This window comes from Lepidothrix coronata, unplaced genomic scaffold (assembly GCF_001604755.1).
Source record: "Lepidothrix coronata isolate B3197 unplaced genomic scaffold, Lepidothrix_coronata-1.0 Scaffold14, whole genome shotgun sequence".
Classification (NCBI taxonomy): domain Eukaryota; kingdom Metazoa; phylum Chordata; class Aves; order Passeriformes; family Pipridae; genus Lepidothrix; species Lepidothrix coronata.
In genome coordinates, this window is record NW_016690194.1 from 7431976 (window position 1) to 7454941 (window position 22966).

At 38.6% G+C, this 22966-nt stretch overlaps 1 protein-coding gene across 8 annotated transcripts in view; it reads left to right on the forward strand.

Moving 5' to 3' along the window:
* Positions 1-22966, forward strand: part of XRCC4 (X-ray repair cross complementing 4) — a 142668-nt gene that overhangs the window by 72350 nt on the left and 47352 nt on the right. For all 8 annotated transcript variants that reach the window (XM_017806215.1, XM_017806217.1, XM_017806218.1 and 5 more), the window contains one exon: positions 16605-16752. In XM_017806215.1, coding sequence (XP_017661704.1) covers positions 16605-16752 — 148 coding nt within the window. The remainder of the gene's footprint in view (positions 1-16604; positions 16753-22966) is intronic.

Genomic DNA, 22966 nt, shown 5'->3' on the forward strand with positions numbered 1-22966 from the left:
CAAGAGGTGAAGAGAGAAAGCACATTATAAAACCACTTAGTCACCTTTCTGAAGTTGCCCTGTGGCCTGGGAGACAGGGAAGAAACATGTCTCACAGCATCAGTGATAAGATTTAGGACACATCCTTGAGAAGTGAGACACTGGCTCCTTGCATCACTGATCAGTGTACGCTGAGGGGAATGTGAATGAACAGAGAGCAAAATGTGTGTCTTTGTGTTACCTGGCAGGGAACCTAACTGCTGGATGGTAAGCAGCAGATGGCAAAATGTCGTGGAAATGCTGTTTTGCCAGAGCAGTTGCATGTTGTCAGCCACTGGATTTCCTTTGCTAAGATACTCTGTTTGTGGCTTCCAGTGACTCCTCTTTTCTGCAAGTGAAAGACTCAGCATTTTTTGTTGGGATATTCAGGAACACTGCCTTGATATGGGAGAGAAAACAGTAAAAGGTGTACAATATGACACCGATATTGGAGTAGTAGGTAATTTTCTTGGCTAATTTGTTTTTTTAAAATCCCACAAAACTCACAAAACAGGATTGTTTGTAGATCATAGAATCACAGAACAGTTTGGATTGGAAGGGACCTTAAAGCTCATCCAGTTCCACCTGTATCCGAAGGTGAATCCTCATCCGCAGTTCATTCCAACTCTGCTCCCAGGTTCCAATGAGCACGAAGAGCACTGTGTTCATCACCTGTTCTTTGGGAAGGTCTGTCCTTTGCTCACCCTTGGCTCTGACCAGGACAGATTGCAGGCTGCCTGAAGACTGAGTTCCGTCATTTCCTCATTTGACAACAGCAAATCTGAGTCACAATTCCTGGCACTCTCCCATTCCAAAAGAAGGTGTGCTTAATAAATGTCCCTGCAGAACACTGCTGCTTCTTTGCATGGCTGCTCCCTGAAAAATGAGCCTTTGTGCAGGAGATTAAAAACATGTTGATGCTTGTTCTTCACTGGGACCTGCTTGTAAATTACACCCGACTTGATTTCAGTTCTGCTGAAAAAATGGTCAACTCAAATATTGTCACCTACTTTGGTTTTTAAAAGAAAAGACATTTTTTTGGACTGATGTAAGATACAGACAGAGTTTTAGATTAAGTGGATTTTCAGTCATTTCAGTGTGCTGTCATTAATTTTTCATATGATGTGCCCTATTTTTTTTTTACTTTGTTTTTTTTCTGTCCCCCTGTGTTTAAAACTATCTCATTAACCAGTGAAATTTAGGAATGTGTTCTGCCAAGTGTTTGTAAGCTCTGAGGATATTAACAAATCCCTAACCAAGCACAAGATGCCGTCAAGATATAGAAGTAAATTAAATACACATCCTCTCTGTGTGCCCAGGAGGGATAAACTCCAATTGTGCACTTAGCTTTAACTTTTCATCAAATTGGAGAACAGAGAAGTGTTTCTTTCTGGAACTCCTAGTGTAGATTTCCAAGAAATGATTGAGGCTTATAGCTTTTAGGGAAATGTAAAAAGTGCTTCTGCCCACCAAGGACTTCATAAAGATTTTTGGCACTTGTGACATGAATACATCTGTCTTTTCCCTGTGTTCAGAGATGGAGGGAGATTGTAAATGATGGAAATGTGATCTTCGATTTCCCACCTGCCTGTGCCTAAACTGATAATATTTAAATTTTTTTTTTGAGAGAGAAATGAAAGGTTTTGCACAGCAAGCCATTACATTGAGCAGCTGACCTCAGTTACTGTAGGCTGATGACGTGTACTGCATCAGACCAAGGGTTAAATCAGATCTCTTTCTCGAGTCCTAACATCTCAGGAGCCTTTCCTGTGGAACAGGGCAGGGATTAGAAGATTCCTACTGGAGAATTTTTAAGGGCTATGAGTGCTTTCATGACACCTTTAAGATATTTGGATCGTGAGATTGATGTCAGTCATTTTCACAAAGCACCAGCAAGGTCAAAACTGTGACTGGTCTTTGGTTTGTGCTCTTGTGTGAGTGAATTGTATCACTTTTTAGGCTGTTGAACTGCTTACTGATGGTTTGTTCTTTGCTCAGTTGCAACACTGGGTTCAGGAGCTGCCTAATGAAAAAACCTACTGTCTTAGTTTAACAAGATTACAACTTAGAAATTAAGAAACTTCAAGTGAAAGTGTGGAAAAGGAAAAGAATAGATTTTTATTAACAAAATCTGAATAAACAACAAATGGTGCAATCAAAAACTTTCAGAAGAAACAAAACAAAGTCCCAGTTCCCCAGGTGGGGGGGAGAAACCCGTGGCGACCTGGGGCGGGGGAGGGAAGGAGGCAGGGCTGTCCCGGCAGTTCAACAGCTGCTCGCAGCCACGTACGCTCGCAGCCGCCGACGGCTTCACAGCCAGCAGTGAAAGGCTCTTTTTTCCCACAGGCAGTCCCGGAGGCAGAATAGCTCGCTCTGAGATGGGTTGGTCTCTCTCTTCGAGGTGTCCTGTGGGGGAAAAAAAACAAACAACGCTTCCTCTCAGGAAAGAAAAGGAGGCGGCCGACACTGCCCGCCTCCCCCTCCCGCTGTGTCCGGGGGGGGGCCCGGACAAAAGACTCCCCAACCTGGTCCCCCACCACCGCGCTTCCAGGGAACCTTCCCCTTTTCCCGCTGCCCTGCCACCCAGCGCATGCGGCTTCGCTCCGTCCCCCACTCCCTCCTGACTCCCCCATCCCGGAAGAAACGAATTGAGGGGGTGGGGTGTGATGGGAAAAACGGGAGGCTAGGCAAAAAATTCCAACATCTCTTTTGAAACCTATGATACCTACTGTCTTTCTAGGCACGTGAACATCAAAAAGCCGTTTTAATGTCTGAGAATTTCCTGATTAGCTTTGCGGCATAGTTAAGTTTTGGTAGTCTGAGAAAATAATACGCAGAAAATCGTGTTACATTGGGAACAAGCATCATTCTCACTGTATCCTGAGAGAAGGAGGGACTTGTCCACCTCATAGAATCATCGAAATATGGAAACACAGAACCACTTAGGCTGGAAAAGACCTCTAATGTCATTGAGTCCAAGACTTAACCCAGCACTGCCTTGTCCCTAAACACCAAATCCATACATTTTTGGAACACTTCCAGGGATGGTGATTCCACCAGTGCCCTGGGAAGCCTGTTCCAGTGCTTGACAACCCTTTCTATGAGAAAATTATTCCTTATATCCAATCTAAAACTCCCCTGTAGCAACTTGAGGCTGTTTCCTCTTTTCATGTCTCTTATGTGGGAAAAGAGCTCAGCCGCCATGCTGGACTTTCAAGAAGATATTTGTTGTTAAGTTTTGGACAGCTCAGAAGAGGAGATGGTTTATTACTTCCCTGCTTATCCCCCAAGACAGGATAACTAATGATGGAAGAAATGCAACCATTTTAAGTACTTTTATGTGCATTGGAGGTATTTTTGTGTGCAGAGAAAGGCCAACTGTGCCAACCTTCCTCCATTTTTTGAAGTGACACAAACATTGAAGAGCTGCTCTGAGAATCCAGATAAGCTGGCACTTGCAGGAGATGTTTATATTTTATGGCTAAAACACATTAAATAGTTTTCTAAAGCTCTAAGGTTGTATGTTTAGTCTACTGAGGAGAATTTTCTCTGCATGAACAATGTAAAGTTGCTTTAAAATAACTCTCTGGTAAATTCTTCCTGGGCAGGAGAGTGTGCTCCAGCAAGTCTCTGTTCAGCTGGAGTGAAAGGAATGGGCACAGGGAGATGTGCCTTAGTTGGGCCAAGGGGCGAACCCACAGTTCCTGTCTTCTGGTGGGGGATAATGTATTACATTCATGGTACAGATTAGGGATTTTGTAGCTCTTTTGTGAGCTTGAAGTTGGCTTTTTTTTTTTTTTTGTGCCCCCGAGTTGCTCAGGCTGGACTGTGCTGCTGCTGTTCCCATTCAGAAATACACTGATATTTTAATTTGCATCTTGCAATAAATCATCCCCTTGTGGCACACGGGCCTGACGAACTTTAAAATCCATGTCTGGGAGACAGGAGGTGTCTTTATTTTTCTTAGATACCTTTGGATAACTAGATCAACACAGTTGTTATTAGTTAAAATAGTTGTTATCATTAGAAATGGTTTTAGAGGAAGTAACAGGTATTTTTGTGGTGAGATTTCCAATGAAGATACATGGCATTTTCCTTTTTATACTACCAAAACAAGAGGCTCTGGAATGACTGCCTTGTTACCTGACCATGCCGGTTAAAGGGAGTCCAGGGACTTGGAGCCCATTTTATCATCCAGGAATGTCCTTCCCAAACTCTCATCAGCTTTTCCAAGGTTGGGAAAGCTTTCTTGTATCAAATAGAATTTCACATTCTGGGGTAGGTATCGTGTGCTAATGAGTTAAAAATGGATATTTTGCAGGATAGTCATGGTAGTGCTTTTTTTCCTGCTAACCTAGAGCTTGTGAGGGAGGAAAACAGTCTGTAAGACTGTTTTGTATAATTTGACAAAAAACTACACAACTAGTATGTAGAGATTTTACTAGAGAAGAAATGGTCAAGAAGGATTCCAGGTGTTTCTCAGGCAGTGATATTATTCATTGGCCTTTTCAGGAAATACACTTTGAAAAGACTATGTTCATGCCCAGCATGCAGTTATCCTTTTTTGCTTTGTTTTGTGTATTTCACCAGCAAACCACCCCAGAATAATACTCTGAATTCTCAATTGGCATAATTCATTATGGCTCCATTGACTTCCAGAGGGGCTGCTCTGGTTTACTCTAGCCAGAGTGTTCAGTTCTGAATATGTAATAAAAGTGTTACTCATCTGAGCAGCCGTTATTCACATCAGCATTTTGTGCCCAGTCTTGGATGTTTTAATGTGTTTTTTGTTGACCAACAAAGAGGGTGTTGTGCACCCCAGGGAAAGCATGGACAAAGATTAGATGCATCTTTCTGTGTTTTTGAACTTTATTCTGACATTTTTTAAAATGTCTTATTTGGAACTCTCTGTGATCTAATTTTTTTTCTTTTTTTTTTTTTTTTAGTTAGATATACCAGTATAATAATGATTAATCCATTCCAATAAAAGAAAATGACAGGTTCTTAAACATCTTTTTAGACAAGTGTTTTGATGGTTAGAAACAGTATTAGTTAAAGGCAAAAATTCCAGCATTAGATAATACCAACATTGTTTTTTCTAAGGATCAAGCTGTCAAAGATAGCACTATTTAGGATAGCTGGAGTACTTATAAGATGGTGCCTTTAATTTGAGAAAATGTCATACTGGGATTATCTATTGTACATTTCTTTTTTTCTTGGAAAGAGTGAAAAATCAAACTATACAATATTTTCTCGTTATAGAACATTATTATGGCTTTCTGCCATCTCACACATCAGCTGCTTAACCCAGTGACCTTATTCTGCTTTTGCTGCAAGTGAGCTTAATTCTCTAGGTCTTTGTAGCCTGAAACACTTTTTTTTTTCTCTTTATTTTTCAGTGAATGTCATAAAATCTTTCATACTTTCCAACATCTTCTGCAAATTTTTCTGGAAATAACCCACTAACGTTCTTTCTTTGAAGACATCCTCTTTTTATAGTATTTCATCCTGCAAGTTAGTATGTAGTTTGTATCACAGTGATCATCCCTTGATATTTTTTCCTGAAGGAATGTGCCAAAGGAAAAACTCTTTTAGACTAAATCAGTCTGTTGTGTTGTGGTGGGGAAAGGAGTGTGTGTTTACACTCTTTGTATTTAAGTCCCATTTTCTCTAAGCTTTATTTAGTCACAGGGAGACTGTATTACTTTTTATAATCAAACAGTACCATTACAGTAGCTGTTGTTTTGGAGAAGTGTCAGGAAGTGTTTAAAATTTCCACAGACCCTTAATAATTTAAATGAATTTTTGATGGTAAAGGGGCATGAGAATTGCCCAGTGTAATGAAATTGCAAAATACTTTAAATGTTTTTTTCTTCCACATGGTTATTTTGAGCTAGCATAAAATATTAAGCAATGATAAAGTATCCCTTTATATAGATATCAATCCTTTTTCAGAATCACTGCATACTGATGGAGAGGAATTGCATCAAGCTTTGCCAGTGCAAGCTGTGTTCTACCCTTCAGTAATTCCTCAGGCAGCTGCCCCCTGCAGAAGTCTAGTCTGCATATCAGTAAAGCTCAGTAGTAAGACACTTTATCATGAGAAAATAGCATGTTTCCTGGGCTTGAACATTTAGGTTTTGTGTTATTAATTGGATTTAGGTGATCAAAACACTGTCATCCCCATTTTAATAAAGAATTTCCCTGGTGCCTCTTGGCCCTGGTGACTTGCAGGGACATTTGCTGGAGAAGGAAACATGGAACATTAGCACAGCTTAGGGTGTGATCCTGTTTTTTCTTACTGAGGAGTGGAGTTTCTGCCATATGGAAAGACTGTCCCAGAGTTAGTGGATCCCAGGAGAGCAAAGCCAGTTCTGTATAACGAGTCTTGCTGTGACATTCCCCGTCACACCACACAATTACTTCATCCCACATCCTGGCTGTGCATCTCTGTTGTTTTGATTAACTTGGGACCATGGTCTTTTGCCATTCACCCTCACCACTGCCCTCTAAAATTGCCCTGAGTATCTCCAGCTTATCAATATCCAGGTATTTTGTACATGTTTCAGTGGTGTAGGTTTTATCTTCTGAAGCTAAGATCCTGTCTCACTGCAGTTTCAACCTGACCAAGAGAGCCCTGCAGAAGTCCAGGGGCCTGGAGAGGAAAAGCAACACAGTTTAGACTTTAAACACAGGTCTGGGATCTTGCCACAAGTTTTACAATCAATCCACAATGAATAATAAATAAAGAATAAAAATTGTTCTGTTTATGTGTCTCTGTGAGTGTTAAAAAGCATCTAAAGAGAAATTAAACCAACTTCTTGATTCCAATTGATAATTTTTTGTTCATCGTATATTAATGTCCTGTACATGATCAGATTTCACATTCGTTGCTCAGTGTTATAATAAATATTAATGTGTTGCTGCTCTCAGAGTACTTACCGAGATCTTTAAAGTTCCTTAAGTATATTCCCAGAACCTCTTAGAGGAGCCAAAACTACCTGTAGCATTTTCCAAAGCAAAATTATCCCGTAATGTTGATCTGCCAGTGCATCTGCCATAAAAACATTACTGTCATTTCTGACTGAGACACAGGCATCTTTTATGTTCATCATTTCTAAATCCATTATAAAGACCTTAATGGCAGCTGTATATAAAGACATGCCATAATGACATCTTAAAAGCTGTCTTTAAATTCACAGCATGAAAAGCCTTTTAGGAACACTACATGGAAAAAAAAAACCCAGGTAGCTGACAGCAATTTGTGGATAATATTTGTGGTCTGTCTTTTATTTAGTGGAGGCTTTATATTAATTTCAAGATAAATAAATGGATCCAGAGAGATAATGGTGTAAATGGAACTTTGTTCCTAGTGAATGACGTGTGAGACCTCAGGTCAACTTCCTCATTTCACACCAAATGTAGGGAAATGCATGACCAAGTTTGAACTTTATCAGCTGGTTATAGAAAATTAAAAAATATACAATAGAATTAAAGGATCTAAACCCTTTTAAATTTCAGGAGGGGGGAGAATAAGGTGTATACATACAAAAAGTAAAATATAAATATTCCAAAAATCCCATCTGCAGCAAGATTATTTGGAGAGGGCATGAGCTTCTCATGGAAGAGTCTTTGAGAAGGAAGGGGTTTTAACTGTGTTATACCTCTGTCAAGGACCTTGTATAGTGACTTTCTGGGTGATAATCTGCTTTTACCAGTCAACCACAATATACTCAGTGGGTCTCTAAGTTTGCTAAACGCAGAGAAAGGAAAGAAGAGTGGGTGGAAAAGGAGGCAGTACAAATTCTTACAGGCTTTACCCCAAATTTTTGGTGATTATCACTGAAGCCTGGAGGATGCTGAGGCAAATCTTGGGCTTTTCTGAGGTTTGCACACAGGCAACCAAAGTGTGGATATTTATCAAAGTCAGTAGGATGAGGAACAGATCCCATGCCCCCCTCATTGCACTGCAAGATTCTTTGTGTTGGGTAACTTTGATTCTTAGGAAACTACTCATAATATGAGATGTCAGAAGATTGTGGCATTAAGAAAAAAATGATTGAACTTCACTCCTGCATCTGTAGATTCCAGAAGATTTTATCCATGTGTAGCTACCCAAGTCTTTCCTGAATATCAGCAAGTAACAAATATTCCCTGAATGTAAGAATAATAAGAAATTAAATCACTTCACTCTAATTAGAAAGCAGCCACCTGTAATGGTGACTTTTAGTTACTGCAGCCACAGACAGAATTAAAATTGGGGAACTACAGGTAAAAGGTGATTTTCTGAGCAAGCAGCCCCTCTTGACTGCTTCTGATAATATTAGTGATGTACAAGCTGCTCCGTTTCCCTTTTACGCATTTAGTGCTTTTTCAGTATTTGTTCTTTGACAGTGAACTTTTGAGGGATTATGCTCTGTGCCATCATCAATTGTGTATGTTCACTCATAATGACACTTTTAATGTAGCTGGTTGTGTTGTTGATAAAGGACAGAGGGCTTATGTCACTGAGTAGATTATTTTTAAAGCTTTAAATCTGTCTTTTTCTCTCAAAGAAAGCAAACAGGACTGTATATATATGTTCCTGTGTAAATAATATAAGTAGAAAAATAGCTTCTGATCAGAAGGTAGTATTTGTTTCAAAGCTTTTGTGCTTCTTTACAAATATATAGTGAAATACAGGCAAGCAAAATTCCTGTTTAAATAGGTTTATATTGTAGATTTTTTCCACCTGAAATGTTTTCTCAGCCTGAAGTAGAAATATCTGTAATCCAAAAAATGGAATGTAGAATATAATTGGTAGAGGTTACTAATTTATCCACCGTAAATTACCATCATTATGAAATCAAACATTTTGATGTCATGAGTCATGGCCTCCATTGAGCTGTATTGATTTCCTCAAAGATTGTTTAATGAAGAAAGAAATCATTTTTGTGGTCTAAGTGTCTGAGCTCCATCTGTGTCAGAACACTGTGGTGGAACACCAGGGCACTGGGTCGGTGATGTTGCGGGTGCAGCTTACACTTGATTTTTGAGGCTACCTTCAGTACACAGAGGCTGATCTCTCTGGCCTCATAATTCCTGTGGGGTTAGTGAATAAACTGTGTGTCAAAATGGTGATCCTCTGAACCAGATTTTTTGAGCATTTCCAGGAGACAGACCAGCTACTCTAAAGGCTCTTCAAGCACCAGGGCAACACAAAAAAATAAAAAAATAAATTGAACAGGTCACAGAATTCCGGGATCATTGGAGTTGGAAAATCCCTCCCAGCCCATTGAGTCCACCCTAAGCCCAATCTCCACCTTGTCACCCAGCCCAGAGCGCTGAGTGCCGTGTCCAGTCATTCCTTGAACACCTTCAGGGATGGGGACTCCACCACCTCTCTGGGCAGCCCCTTCCAATGCCTGACCACCCTTCTCAGGAAGAAATTCCTCCTGATGTCCAACCTGATCCTCTCCTGGCAAAGCTTGAGGCGGTTTCCTCTTGTCCTGTCCCGTGTTCCCTGGGAGCAAAACCTAACCCCTCCCTGGCTCCCCCCTCCTGTCAGGGAGTTGCAGAGAATAAGAAGGTCCCCCCTGAACCTCCTTTTCTCCGGGCTGAGCCCCTCCAGCTCCCTCAGCCACTCCTGGTGCTCCAAACCCTTCCCCAACTCCATTCCCTTCCCTGGACACGCTCCAATCCCTCAATGTCTCTCTTGTCTGAGGGGCCCAGAACTACCCCCAGCACTCAAGGTGTGGCCCCAGCGCTGCCCAGCACAGGGACGGGCACTGCCCTGGGCCTGGGACACACCATGGCTGGGACAGCACAGGGACCATTGGCCTCTTGCCCACCTGGGCACACCTGGGCTCAGAAAGTCAAAATAAATTTAAATAAAGTCAAAAGGTTTTGTTGTCTATGGATCTTTTCAGTCACCCTTACATATTTCTCCATCCGACAGATACTGCTTTTGAGTGAAGAAGCTACCACAGGAGTGGTTATAGTTCCAACTCTGTGTTTCAGGGGTTTGATACTTGCTGTCTTAATTCAGTCTTTATTCAGAAGCCCTGTTTCAAAGTGCTCATAAGTAGATATTTTATTTTACCTTCACATTCCCAATAGTGGTACTATTGCCTATAGAGGTTGTGAAATTCCCATCCCTGGAAGTCTCCATGGCCAGGTTGGACGGGGCTTGGAGCAACCTGGGCTGGTAGAAGGTGTCCCTGTCCATGGCAGGGGGTGGAATGACCCAGATCATTCTGTGATTTTGTGATTCCATGAGTACATAAAGGTTAACAAGTGATCACTTAATCACTTATCTGAAATTGGTAAGTAATGTTAATTATGGTTGCTGACTTTCTTCTTTAGGGCTGATTTTCAAACATCAGGCTCCACATCCACACCATCAGAGGTTAGGCATAATAATGATAAAAATTGTGTGACATATCGGGTAACCTTAGAGGTGATCCTTGGAAGCCCACCCCTGTTAGTACCAGGGCCTGGATCAGCTGGGTGGGCTGAGCAACATCATCTGAGACAGCAGAAAAACTGATTAGAGCAAAAACGATGGAATGAGGTTTATGTTTTACATGCCTGGTGAGAAATTACTTTGGACTCCAGCATCTCACATTGAATTGAAACATCACAGCTCAGAAATTTTTTCCAAAGCTTTGTGTTTTTGGTTCCTCTGTCTGTGTGTTTTGTTGTTTTGTTTACTTGACCTGCATGCTGCTTCACATCTCCTGGGAATGCTGTCCAGGAGCCTCCTGCCTCCACCCTGGGTGGTTCAGATGATCCAAATGCGACATCCAGAGAATGACTGCAGCGAACAGTCACACCCAAGACAGTGAGCTCATCTAACCCTTTTTAGTGCTGTTGCCTGAATTTGGATGTGCTGGTTTTCTAGATGACGGCACATCCAACCATGGTACTCAAAAATTAACCTTAATACAGAGTTTCTAAAAGATTGGAGGGTCAGAGGTGCAAAAAAGACTTCTAAAACTGCGTGCAATAAATCTGGGGTGGCAGTGGATCATTGGAAAGCTGGAGTTTGCTGTTGGTGAGCAGCCCAACTCGTCCCCCAGAGTGGCTAAGTAAAAACCACCTCAGCACCTAAGTCTCCAGCTTTGATACTGCTTCTGTCAAAGCACCAGTGGAAAATAAAGCAGGGAAAGCAACTTCAATGGTTAGGAGATTTTAGATACCAAAATTGAAATTGCAAAATTTCACCTCTTTGTAATGGAGCTTCCACCTGACCTATGCCAGGACAGATTTGAGCACTTTCTGTTTGTGCTGTAAGGCAGGAACTAATTTTTAGGGGCTGTAGACACTATAAATATATAATATGTGTATATGTGCTGATCTTCAAGATTTTACTGATAAATCATAATCTTTAGCAATGCTTATAACGAGAGACTTTTTTAGAACTATGACATTACTAAAGTATTTTCAGCAAAACACATTATTATGGATTATTGAAAATTAATGTCTCATTTGATGAGGTGGATATGGTTCATTGAAATCTCCCTTATCAAGGTATTTTGTAAAAGAAGAATTTCTATTACAGATCATGGCTTTGGTGATTAAAATTAATGAGCACCTTCAGAGTCTCTGCAGATACATGTAAAATGCATTGGTTTTTTACCTTCATATTTTGATAGATGAAAAGATTTTTTCATGCTTCCTGACCAAACTTATTATTATTTGCTTGTCAAATTTACCTTAATATTTTTTACCATTTAGTTTTAAGACAGTATGAGATGGCAACAGATAAACGTCTGAGTTGTCTCCATTTAATAGTCATTGAGAAGGAGACTGTAAGGCAACAAGATTTATATTATAATATGATAAGTTTCCCTGCAGGTTTGAAATAAGTTGATTTTTTTTTTGTTTTGTTTGGTTTGGTTTGGTTTGGTTTTGGGCTTGTTTTTTTGTTTTTGGTTGTTTTGGTTTTTTTTTTTTTGTGTTTGTTTTTGGTTTGGTTTGGTTTTTGGGTTTTGTTTGTCTGTTTTTTAAATTTTATTAAACTATTGTCTTTAAAAAGCTTTTAGAAAAATGTGACATCAGGAAAAAATAGACCTTGCAAATAGAAAAGTCTGTGGTAATACAGCCTAGCAGGGCGAAATGTAAACTTCCTTACTGAACTGAATACAATTTATAAATTTTGTGTGGCTGGATCTAAACTTTTTGCTGGAGTTGTTTTAAAATGTGTCTTCATAAACACTTCCCATGGAGATATTCTTTATAAAAATAAATGTTAATAACTTGCTGACAGAGAATTTATAGAACCTCAGTCTCAACCACCTTTCGGCCCCAGGAATTACAGTACAATAAACCCAAATTTATACAAAGGGTGAAATATACAGTAGGGCAGAACAAAGAGAATGCAGAAGGGTTCTAACTGTTTTCCTAAAATTATAATAGTGGCATATTCCTGTTACTTTCACTGAAGCAGATGCACGAACCCTGAATACTAGTGTTTAATTTGTGATCTCTGAGTGATCTAAATAGATCTATATCTTATGAAAAATGCCTTACTGTGGCCAGAATCTGTATATACAGTATAACTTAAGCGTAGGTAGAAGTGGTGTTTCCTAAATTGCCTGTCAAGCATGACTTAATCCCACTTTGCAAATACTGCCTACACCAGTGAGAGATGTTAATTTCCATACCCATTCATTTAGAAGGCTCTGCTGAGGCTGTCAAAGAGATGCTAATTATTATCAGCCATGGTGATCCCTCAGGAATTAGGCTGGGATTGAGAAAATGCCTAATTGCTGAAATTACACTACAGTCAGGGATTAAAGTGATGGGTTCTGCTCTCCTTCTGTTTTTTTCTTTCTCTGGTAGCTTGGGGAACAGCTGTCATAGGCAGTTCTGGGGCTCTTCAGGTGATGTTTTTGTGACCACTTTGTCACCTCTTGGCCTAGTTTATCTGCCACTGGTGCTGATTTTAAGATAAATCATCAACTTCATTAAAGGCAGACAGCAGAACTTGGAAGTCCAGTTGATTAACTCTGTGCAGCAACAGAAAGTGCCTGGAGTCAGGCAGAATTCAAACAAGAGATTCTGCTCTAAGAGAAATTTAGGGGACCTACGATAGCATTAATATCTGAAAATCTGGACAAATTTTCGTAAATCCTTACTACTGTGACAAAAAAGCTAAATTTTCATTCAGGAGAGAAATTAAAATTGACAGTTCTGTGCTGCTGTTGATAAAATCTCCCAGACAGGAGATAATTTTAAATAAAGGCTTTCCTTGAGGATGAATGCCTGTGTCCTTGATAAATCTTTCCTTTTCCATTCCAGTAATAACCAAAGTTTGGGTTTTTTGTTTTCATAGGTGAACATTCCTTAATGTGAGCAAAGCTAAATATATTTCATTTAGTGATATGTGCTGAAAATATGAATGTTCCTTGAATCCACTGGATCCTTTGTTATATCTTAAATATATGATAGCGAGGTGAAGACAAGGGAAGGTATGTCTGTTTCCTGTGGGTAAAATCTCATGAATTGCAACATTTTTTCTTGCCAGTGGTACATCTTTCACAATTTGGACATCGAGGGTGTGTATTCTGTCTTTGTGAAGCTGGGTTGTTGATGACAATCAAATTGCTCAAATTTTGAAGCCTTCTACTCATTTTTTTGCTTGTTTTGCTCTCTGTATACATTTTTTATGGCAAAACTTTTAGTGCTGGTTTAAGTCCTTATTGTACTGAGAGGAGATGGATCCTGTTTGTGAGGCCAGCACTGTCATTATTACCTAGACAAGTCAAAGCTGTAGAATTTTCATTACAAGTGGTGATACACAGAGAATGAAGGTGCATAGGGTCTTCTTTTTTTTCCAAACTGAAAAGTGAATATGATAGATTGGCAGGTATTTCTTTTTAAACAATTGACTCCTGTATATCAAAGTAAAATAATGCAGAAATCTCTTTTAAAATCTAGGTGGACTGCCCATCTTTAACTAGGCTACAGAAGTTAATTTTGAATGCCTGTAGTTTCAGAGATGGTGATGGTATATTACCAAATGCCTTGAGAATGAGTCCTGGCATTTTCTATATTAAAGACCTGTTGTGTTTCCAGGTCTCCAACAATTGTAGGACTGTATTGATTTAATTTCATCCGGAGTCTTCCAAACAAACAATAGTTATTTTTAGTTTTCAGTTATTTTCTAGAATATTCTATCTTATTTGAAGACTCCCACTGCCCACCAAATAATATCACTTTTTTCAAAACAACAACAAAAAAATACAGCAGGAATTTTTATTTAAAGTCTTTAATCTTAGCACAAATAATCTTTTAGTACTTGAGCTACAGTTCCCTTTCTTGCACTCTTCTCAATTTTGCTTCTTGCAGTTTCTCACCTGCAGAAGGTATGTTATCTATTGGGAGCATTTTCTTTTCTTGTTCAGTGCTTGTTCTAGGTGGTTCAACTGTGGACTTTCATCAAACAGTACTCTTGTCTGTATTTAAACTACTACTATTCTTCTCAAAGGTGTAATAAACATTCATATTGCATTACATAATATAAAAGTAAGAAATTTAATTTCCTGAGGAGTAAAGGAACTTTACTTCCTTAAAATGGTGCTGAAATTTAGACAGAAGATATTTTCAGAATGAAAAACTAGGTTTGCATCTCAGACTGTTTCTCATTTTTCCCAATGATTTTGTGTTGAGCAATGAATAATATTTTGCTGAAGGTTTCTTTGACCTTTACACAAGTACTGTAAATTAAGTCATTAATGGGAATTATTTTAGGGCAGCAGCTGGATGTGTGTTTAAAGTCTTATGCTGATGCTTCAAGTATATGCCCTCTTTTCATTAGCAGTTTTAACAAGGAGTTTGGCTTAAAAGAAATGAAACACAAAATGAAAAGCCCCAAGCCTGTGGTGGTCAGTCGTCGCCTATGAGCCAGTCTGCTGCTGTTCGTAAGATTGCATTCTGGGCTGTCTGAATGAGAAACTTTTTTTTTTTTCTGTGATATTAAAAGAAAAATTCTTATTTAGAAAGAATAGAAAAAATTCTCTTTTAAATTGTTTTTGTTCTGTATCTAAACAACAGAACAATGCTGAGCATGAGGGCCATGATCACCATTGCATATTACACAAGTCACAACAGAGACATTTTTTATCTAACACCAGCATAATGTAGGTTTTGTGTATGAGGTTAACCTCTGGATCTACTTCTTGGCCAAAGTAGAGAGTGTGGGAGGAGAACAGCAAAAAGGATAAGAGCTAGTAATAGTAAAGTTGTTCAAGTTTGTTGGGTTCTTGACAGTAAACTGTTTTATATGTATTAATTATGAAGAGGCCAACTTTAGGCAGTGGTGTTGGACTAAATAAAATAGTGTTTGTGCAGATGTTAGACATACTACCCCCAACATGCTGCAGGTAGACAGTAACTATCATGAAGATATTTTCAACATTTAGCACTGGAAAAGTAAGCATATCTAGTTAAAGTTTAGTGTGGAGAACTAGGCAGTAGTTTAACCCTTTTCAGCATTTATTGTGGGAATGTGTCTTGTCTGTACTGGACTTTGAAACTTGTTAATTAAGCTTGTGCTTTGGAAATATGCCTGTTGTCACCCTACAAATATCTGTAGGCCTGTGATGTGGTATAGTGCATGCTGGTAAATATTTAGTATTATTAAATGTTCAGGATGTCCTTCTTTGTAAGCACTGGAGCCTCTATTTAATTTAACAGTGTTCTTGGTCAGAAGCACGTTTTTTTTTGAGAAACCGTGAAAATGCCACTTGTGGATTGTATATTATCCTCCTGTTTCACTTTCAGTAGATGTGAAAGGAATGAAGAAACACTCACTTTCTGTGAGAACCTTTTGTGTTGAATCTCAAAATTATGGAATCTTTCATCCATGTCAAGATTAAACCTCTCTAAATTGCACAGAAAGTAATAATCAGGGAAGTTACTGTAACAGCATCAGCCTCAGTAACCACATTATTATTTAATGTATTTCAGTTGAAATTTGTGCTGTTATGGGTATCATTGTCTTGAAAATGATAGGTAGTTAAGGGTTTTATTTTTAAAGCAAGCATACCAAATGAAAATATGCTACAAGATGTTGATAACTGGAATAAAAATATCTACGTAACTTCTTAGTGCATTACTAGCGGCTTTTTAGGGGGGTTTTCGCTTAAGGAAGGATCTGGTTTTCTTGAGATTTGAGCTTTAAGGAGGTAATCGTCAAAGCAGAGAGGGCATTGTGTTTTAAGTGTAGATAATGCGTATTTTATGAATGTACATGGTACGTTTAATATGAACCAGGTAAGAAATCATAGTTTAGGTAAATGAACAAGGACAGAGCCTACTTTACTCAGCCTCAGCGAAGGAGTCAGTGAAAATCTAGACAGATTACCCAGTTCTTGCAGTCCACTGACTACAAAGAGTTATCAAGGGAAGCCTTTCTTCCAGCTTAAATTTAATCTCTTTGAATTTCCCTTTATGCCATCTGTTTGACACAAACTGCTCCCAGATCTGAGCCCATCTTAGCAGTATAGAGGTTTTAATTAAAGAAACCAAATTTTAAGGATTGTCTTGTGATGTTTTGTATTTGAGTTCTTTTTAGCTTTGGTCCTTTTTCCCTTTGGCAGCACCGGAACGAAGGGATTCCTCCCTCCTGGGGAGCCCAGGCGTTGCTGACACAGCTCCAAGAAGGAAGAGAAGACAAAGGGCAGCAAAACCTGCTGGGACAGGGCCTAAGGTGGCAGCTTATGAGGCAGAACAACCACCTGAAGAAAAGTAAGCAGTTTTTAAATGTATTTAAATGTTTTTATACCTAAAGAAGTCATAGGATTTGTTGTGTCCCAAACCCAACTGATCGTGGTTGGGATTGGTGACCTCCAGAGGTCTCTTCCAACCTCATCACCCTGTGGTTCTGCCTGTGAAATTTCAGTGGAAATCAACTCACAATGCCATGTTTAATGGACCAGAATGGATTTCTTTTGAAAATAAAATCATGGGGGAGAAAAAATCATTTGGAAACATGAGTGTCAGAATTTGTAGCGCTTGTAGGTATTTTTCTTCTTATGTCAATTTCGACTTCCGGAAATATTTTCACGTGGTCTGGGAGGTGCTTAGTTATGCAGAGTATTACCTCAGAGCTGCAATATGGTTAGTGGTATTTCTTTAAAATATATGGCAAATTATATTTGAAAATACTTATAGTCCATTTTTGTCTGTAATATTCCATGGATAATAAACTCTTTAAACCGATAGGAACACAAGTATATTACAAAGACATTTCCCATGATTAGCAAAGACTTCTGTTTAAATAAACGAGAATTATCTTTTATTATTATATTTTGATGTAGAAAATTGTGGCTTGATGCCAGCTAGGAATGTTTAAATTTACAATCCTGTTTTATTAGTTTAAAAATTATATTTTTTTAATGGCGTAGAAAAATATCAGATTCTATTTTTTCTGTTCTTTTACAGTACATTGCAATGAAAAATACCCATTCCCCATTGTATGTTGTCCATTTAATTTTGAAAGTCTGCCTGTGTTTGGCTGAAATTCAGTTTCACTTTTTTTTAGTATTGATTGTTGAAGCAAAACCTATGGAGGCAAATTATTGCAGAGGAGTATAGAAAGGCCTTGGACTCAGTATTCCTCTTGTAGGGGAATGACTAAGAAAATACTGATATTTTTGTTTTAATTCCCTTAAGTAGGGCAAATTTTAGAAAAAAACAGAGCAGTTAAGTTTTTCTTCTATACAGTTAAGTCCTAATATGATTACAGATCAAGTCACAGCTGAACCTGAAGAGTGTCTCTTCTTCTGGGCTATAATATAATTAGTTATATTTTAAAGCTTGGGATATGGAACATCCATTCTGTCAGTCTCTATTCCCCTTTTTTCCCTTTACACTATGTGGCAGTGGTTGTTCTTTGGTTAGCTAAGGAGATACAAAATCTCTGCATTTACCTGAAAAATTACAACAGCTGAACCGTAAGAATTTTCACTTTTCTGATTATTTTTCCCAGCGTCCTTGAGGGTTTTTGAGCTTCATCTTCAGTCTTTTGCCAGCTGCTAATCAAGTTTTCAGTCAATTTACTTGGCTAATAATTTTCACTTCTCTCCAGCCTGTCAAAAGTTGGGAGATGTGGAATTAGCACCAGTTCACAAATATAGGTGTTCCTTTTTTATGAAGCCTCTCCAGTAATTTGTGCTGATGGAATGCCAGATCCTACATGGTACAAAAAGGCTTTATCTTAAGCTGACAGGATGTTGGGGTCCTGCCCAGAAATGTTTTCCAGTATTGGGTCACTGAGCAAAAAAATAAAATTACTAATTCCAAGCAAACCACCCCAGCCTGCTGAGGCGGCAGGGAGGCAGCGGGGGAAGTTAACCTCAGAATTCCTTCACCTCTGGAAGGGCTCCATCACAAACATGGGAGATGTGCAGACCTTGGAAGCGTGTCGTGGTTTTTCTGCTTGGCAGGAGGATCAAATGACAGATTGTGATCACGTTTGCAAATGCACGAACGACCCCTTGTTTCTGAACACTGCTGCATAGACCTGCAGAAGGAGTTGGTTCTTTAATGTAAATGCTTTATAAATAAGGTGCAGTTGCACAAAACCATATCCAACAGTCCTTGCTTTAACAAATAAAGCTTATTTAGAATTATTTTCCATTTGAAATTTTGGTGACATCACTGGTGATAATTTCATGTTCACCAGGGCTGTCACAAGCCAAACATCAGGAGCCTAATACTATCTTTATGTTTTTGCATCATAAATTGACTGATAAAAGATCTTAAATCAGACGAAAAAAATACCTCTTCTTCAAAGGAATCAGCCAAGTTTTTCTTTTCTCCTTGCCTTTCAGATTGTTTTGTAAAACCACAGTTTTTCAAGTCATTGTTACATAGAAATTATGTCCTTAACTTCTACGTATTTCTTATAAGATTTTAAAGTATGCAAAGAAGGTAGCATTTATCTTGAAATAAAAGGCACCTAAAGTAAATACTGAGTCATGAAAACTGAAAGGGTTCTATTTCTGCAAATATTTTAGATTTATGGATGTTGTTGCTAGTTATGTGGCAATTCTCTAGTCCTTTGGAATGAAAATATATTCTTAGATATGACCAAGAACACTCAGAAGAATGCAAATAAAGATCTGTTTGACATAGAAATTAGAGCAAAAGGAGTGCTACCTTTCTCATGCTTTGTGTGTGGGTGCGGTGGCAGAAAAGGCAGTTGAATTGTGTTTATCCACATAGACATCTAGTATTACATTGGCAATTTATCCAAGGGCTAAATCAACATTTTTAATGAAACTTGGCAATGTGCTTTGGATAATATGAAGCTTAGTGAAAGTAGCCATCAGATCAGCAAAGAGGTGAACTAGGATTTGTGGAACAAGGTTGCTAAATGAACTGTTTAATTATTTGCTGAAATAAAGACGTACTTTAGGATAAAGCAGAAATTTAGGATAATTACTTGGTCAGTGAACTGTCAAGATTTTGAGGTTTATCCGGCTCTCTAGCAGGTTGTTTTTCAAATCTGATATTCAATGAAAGGAAATGCTTCCTTAGGCAGACAGATATTACTTTTAGTTAATAACAGTTGAACTGTGGCTTTTAATTTACACATTTTAAATGTGACAAAGGATGGATCTTGCAGTTCAAAACATGATTGAGCCAGGAAGTTAAATAAAATTATTCTGATTCTAGTAAACTGTGATGGCATTGATGCAGCTTTAACTGTAACTTAATATATGGCAATTTCCTAAGGTGCAAAGCAGAGATAATATATAAGTCAAGTTAAGATGCAAATTCTACTTTTCACAATTTGCATTTCATAATTGGAGTGGAGAAATTAATGAGAGTGTTCCCAATCCACAGTTAGAAATTGTGCTTATTACCCAAATCTCTCTGCGGGTTGCATATGAATGACACCATTAGCCATGTGGAATATGCATTCAACAGAGAGGCTTAAGTGTAGGGCCTCTCAGCCTGAATCCTGTAAATAATTGGATGTTTCTATAATATCTTCACTTTAAAAGTATTTGAACCTATTTGAGAGTAGACAGTACCTACTGAGGATGGCAAATTTTATGATATAATGTTAAAAATTAAGCACGGTCTGTAGTCACAGAGTACAGTGGAACAGAGCTGGAGCCTCTGTAACTAAAAAAAAAGTAAATCAGGAAAAAGCCTCCCTTTCTAGTGCAACTTACAGCTTTTACTTTGCTTCCACGAAGGAAAAATTCCATCTTTCTGCTTTGGTTTAACAAAATTGGTTTTATTTAATGAGTTAAGAAAAGCAAAAGCCTTCCTTTTTTTTCTGTCCTTCATTTTTTACTAATAAAGGATCTAGTTTTATGGTCCTTATTCACACATGGATTTCCTAGGAGGAAGGCTTTCCTGGATAATTTCTATAAGTTACTCTATGTATTTCAAAGTATAATCCATTCCAGCTGCTCAGTAGTGTTCCTAATTTCTCTACTATTTAATAATATACATATACACACATATACATACAATTGGCAGAAGTGGTTTGGGGGAAGGCATCTCAAATACAGGAAAAACATTTTTATGGATGCAAATGTGCTGGATTCTCCTGAGATGAAGACTAGAGAAAACCAAAAGATGTTATTATACAGGAATTGTTTCATAATTTTGAGAAGCAAGTGTTAGGAAGTACTTTTAGTTCAATTGACTGAAGAATAACAGGTATTACTTGCTTTTATACATAAACGCTGCTTTTTCAGAGAGCTCAAAGGGTTCAGCATATTTTTGGGGTTATCAGCAGCATCCAAGTAAATAAAAAAACCCCATACCCAGACTGGTGACTGCGTATTTGGAAGTCCCAGTAGTTGCCAGGGGGTGTTTTGTCCCACCTGCATTGCCACCAATTGTTCCATCAGAGGAGGCCAAACAGAGAATGTAATTTTTACTTTAAACACGATTGTTACAGTCCTCACAACTCAGTGTTTGTTCTTGACTTCAGGGTCTGATTAAAGTTAGTCATGTGTGTAATTGTGGGTAGAAGGGGCTGCTGCATAGTTTTTGCTTGTTAATGATAAATGTGATTATTTTTTTCAGTTTTCATACTCTCTTTCTGTACCTTCAAAAGGTTTTTAGAGTCTTCATCCCAGTACTGTAATAAGCTGGACTTGTCTTTCTTTTGATAACCTTCCACTCCCTTAAAAGTGCTCAGAGCCTGTGGTGGGCCAGGAGCTCCCTGGGGATCCTCTCTCTGCATTTGTTTAATTTACTGCTTGCGGTTCACATTTTTAAAATCCTAATGCAACATTTATTTAAAGTGTGGTTTGCCACCACCAATGACTCAGGTAGGAGAAACCATAAATTTGTATCAGAACTGGGCATTCTCAGAGGGTTACACACAGACATGGGTTTTTTTTCTGTCTCACACAACAACTAATTCTTCTTATAAAAAAGTTTAAGCAGGGAAAAATTGGATCCCGCTGAAAATGATACCATAACCTTCCATGCTGCAGAGGGGATATATAGATTGCCCCACAGTTACCTCCCTTTTAAAGAAGGACATATTTAAGAGTTCATGTTGACATGTCACTTTTTTATTCAGTAACTGTATTTATTTAATACAGTAGGAGACAACTTGGTGTGACAAACACTGTAGTCACTGGTGTATCAGTGAGTCAGTGTACTGTCTGTGTACAGAGGTGATAAACTCATTCCTGCCATAATAAATTTATGGAATGCAGTGTTTAGAAAGTTTTTGATGGTTAACTCATTCCGACTGAAATGTAGGCAAGTTAAAAAATCTCTTAGAAGAGACTCTAATGTGAGTATCAAAAAAAAATTAAATAATTAAGGCATTCTGCTTTATGCTTGCTCAGCATTTTCTTATACTTTGGGATGGCTTCTTTCTTTCCTTCCTTCCTTCCTTCCTTCCTTCCTTCCTTCCTTCCTTCCTTCCTTCCTTCCTCCCTCCCTCCCTTCCTCCCTCCCTCCCTTCCTTCATCCTTTCCTTTTGATTATAATATTGCAGAAATAGTACAAAAAATGAAATATTTGCAAAAAAGTGGTTGCAAAAAAAATTCTAGAGTCATTCTATATTCAGCTGAAATGACTAAGGCAGAAATAAATACAGCAAAGTGCAGTTGTTTTAGTTGTTTTTCTCTTGGTGGCTCTCTGTGCAGTGTGTGTTAGTTTTAACTGAGCAGCAGATAACTAGGCTTTCGCCATCCACATGGGAAGGAGTGATTTATTTCCACGGGAGGTGCAAGGAATTTTTATCCACAGACACCATTTCTCTTGACTCCCTGGGGAAAGGTGGGAAAATATGAAGACTGAAAGCCCTGGGCAGGAACAAATTAACATTATCTGCTGACCTCCAAGGCTGCAATTTCTCCTGAGGAAAGTCTCTCAGCTCTCTAGTTTGTCGCACATCTCACTGATTTTTGTCACTGGTAATAGCCAAATAATTGACTGCTGATGGAGAAGTTATTACTCTGTGAGACTGACAGGGCTGTACCCTCTGTTTTCTCAGGGCATGTTCTTTAGAGCAGGGTTTTATTGCTGTGACAAATATGGTGAGATATGTGTCTCCGATGATTCATCTGTAATGTATTTCAGTGAGACTGGTGGCTGCGAGATTACGAGAGGATAGCTTAAAAAATGGAAACTGTGCCTTCTTCCATTACCTTTCTGCTAAACATCTGGTGTTCTTCCCTGGCCTTTCTAACAAATGTTTTAAACTGGAGTGATGTTTGACCTGTACTTTGTATTTTAAGCTTCTCATAGGTAGATTGAGGGTTGGTATAGTTTAATTTATCACATTGAGCATCAGTTTTGTGATCCTGGCTGGGGTGTCTTGATGTGGAGGCCAAAGAATTTCTCCTCAGGAGTAAATTACAGTAAGAAGAAGGAAAGATGTGTGTGGTTGAGCTAAGCAGCAGTGCTGGAACAGTTGTTGGCTTTTGAAGTAGTCCATGCTACAGTATTTTCAGTCTTTTAGTGGGAA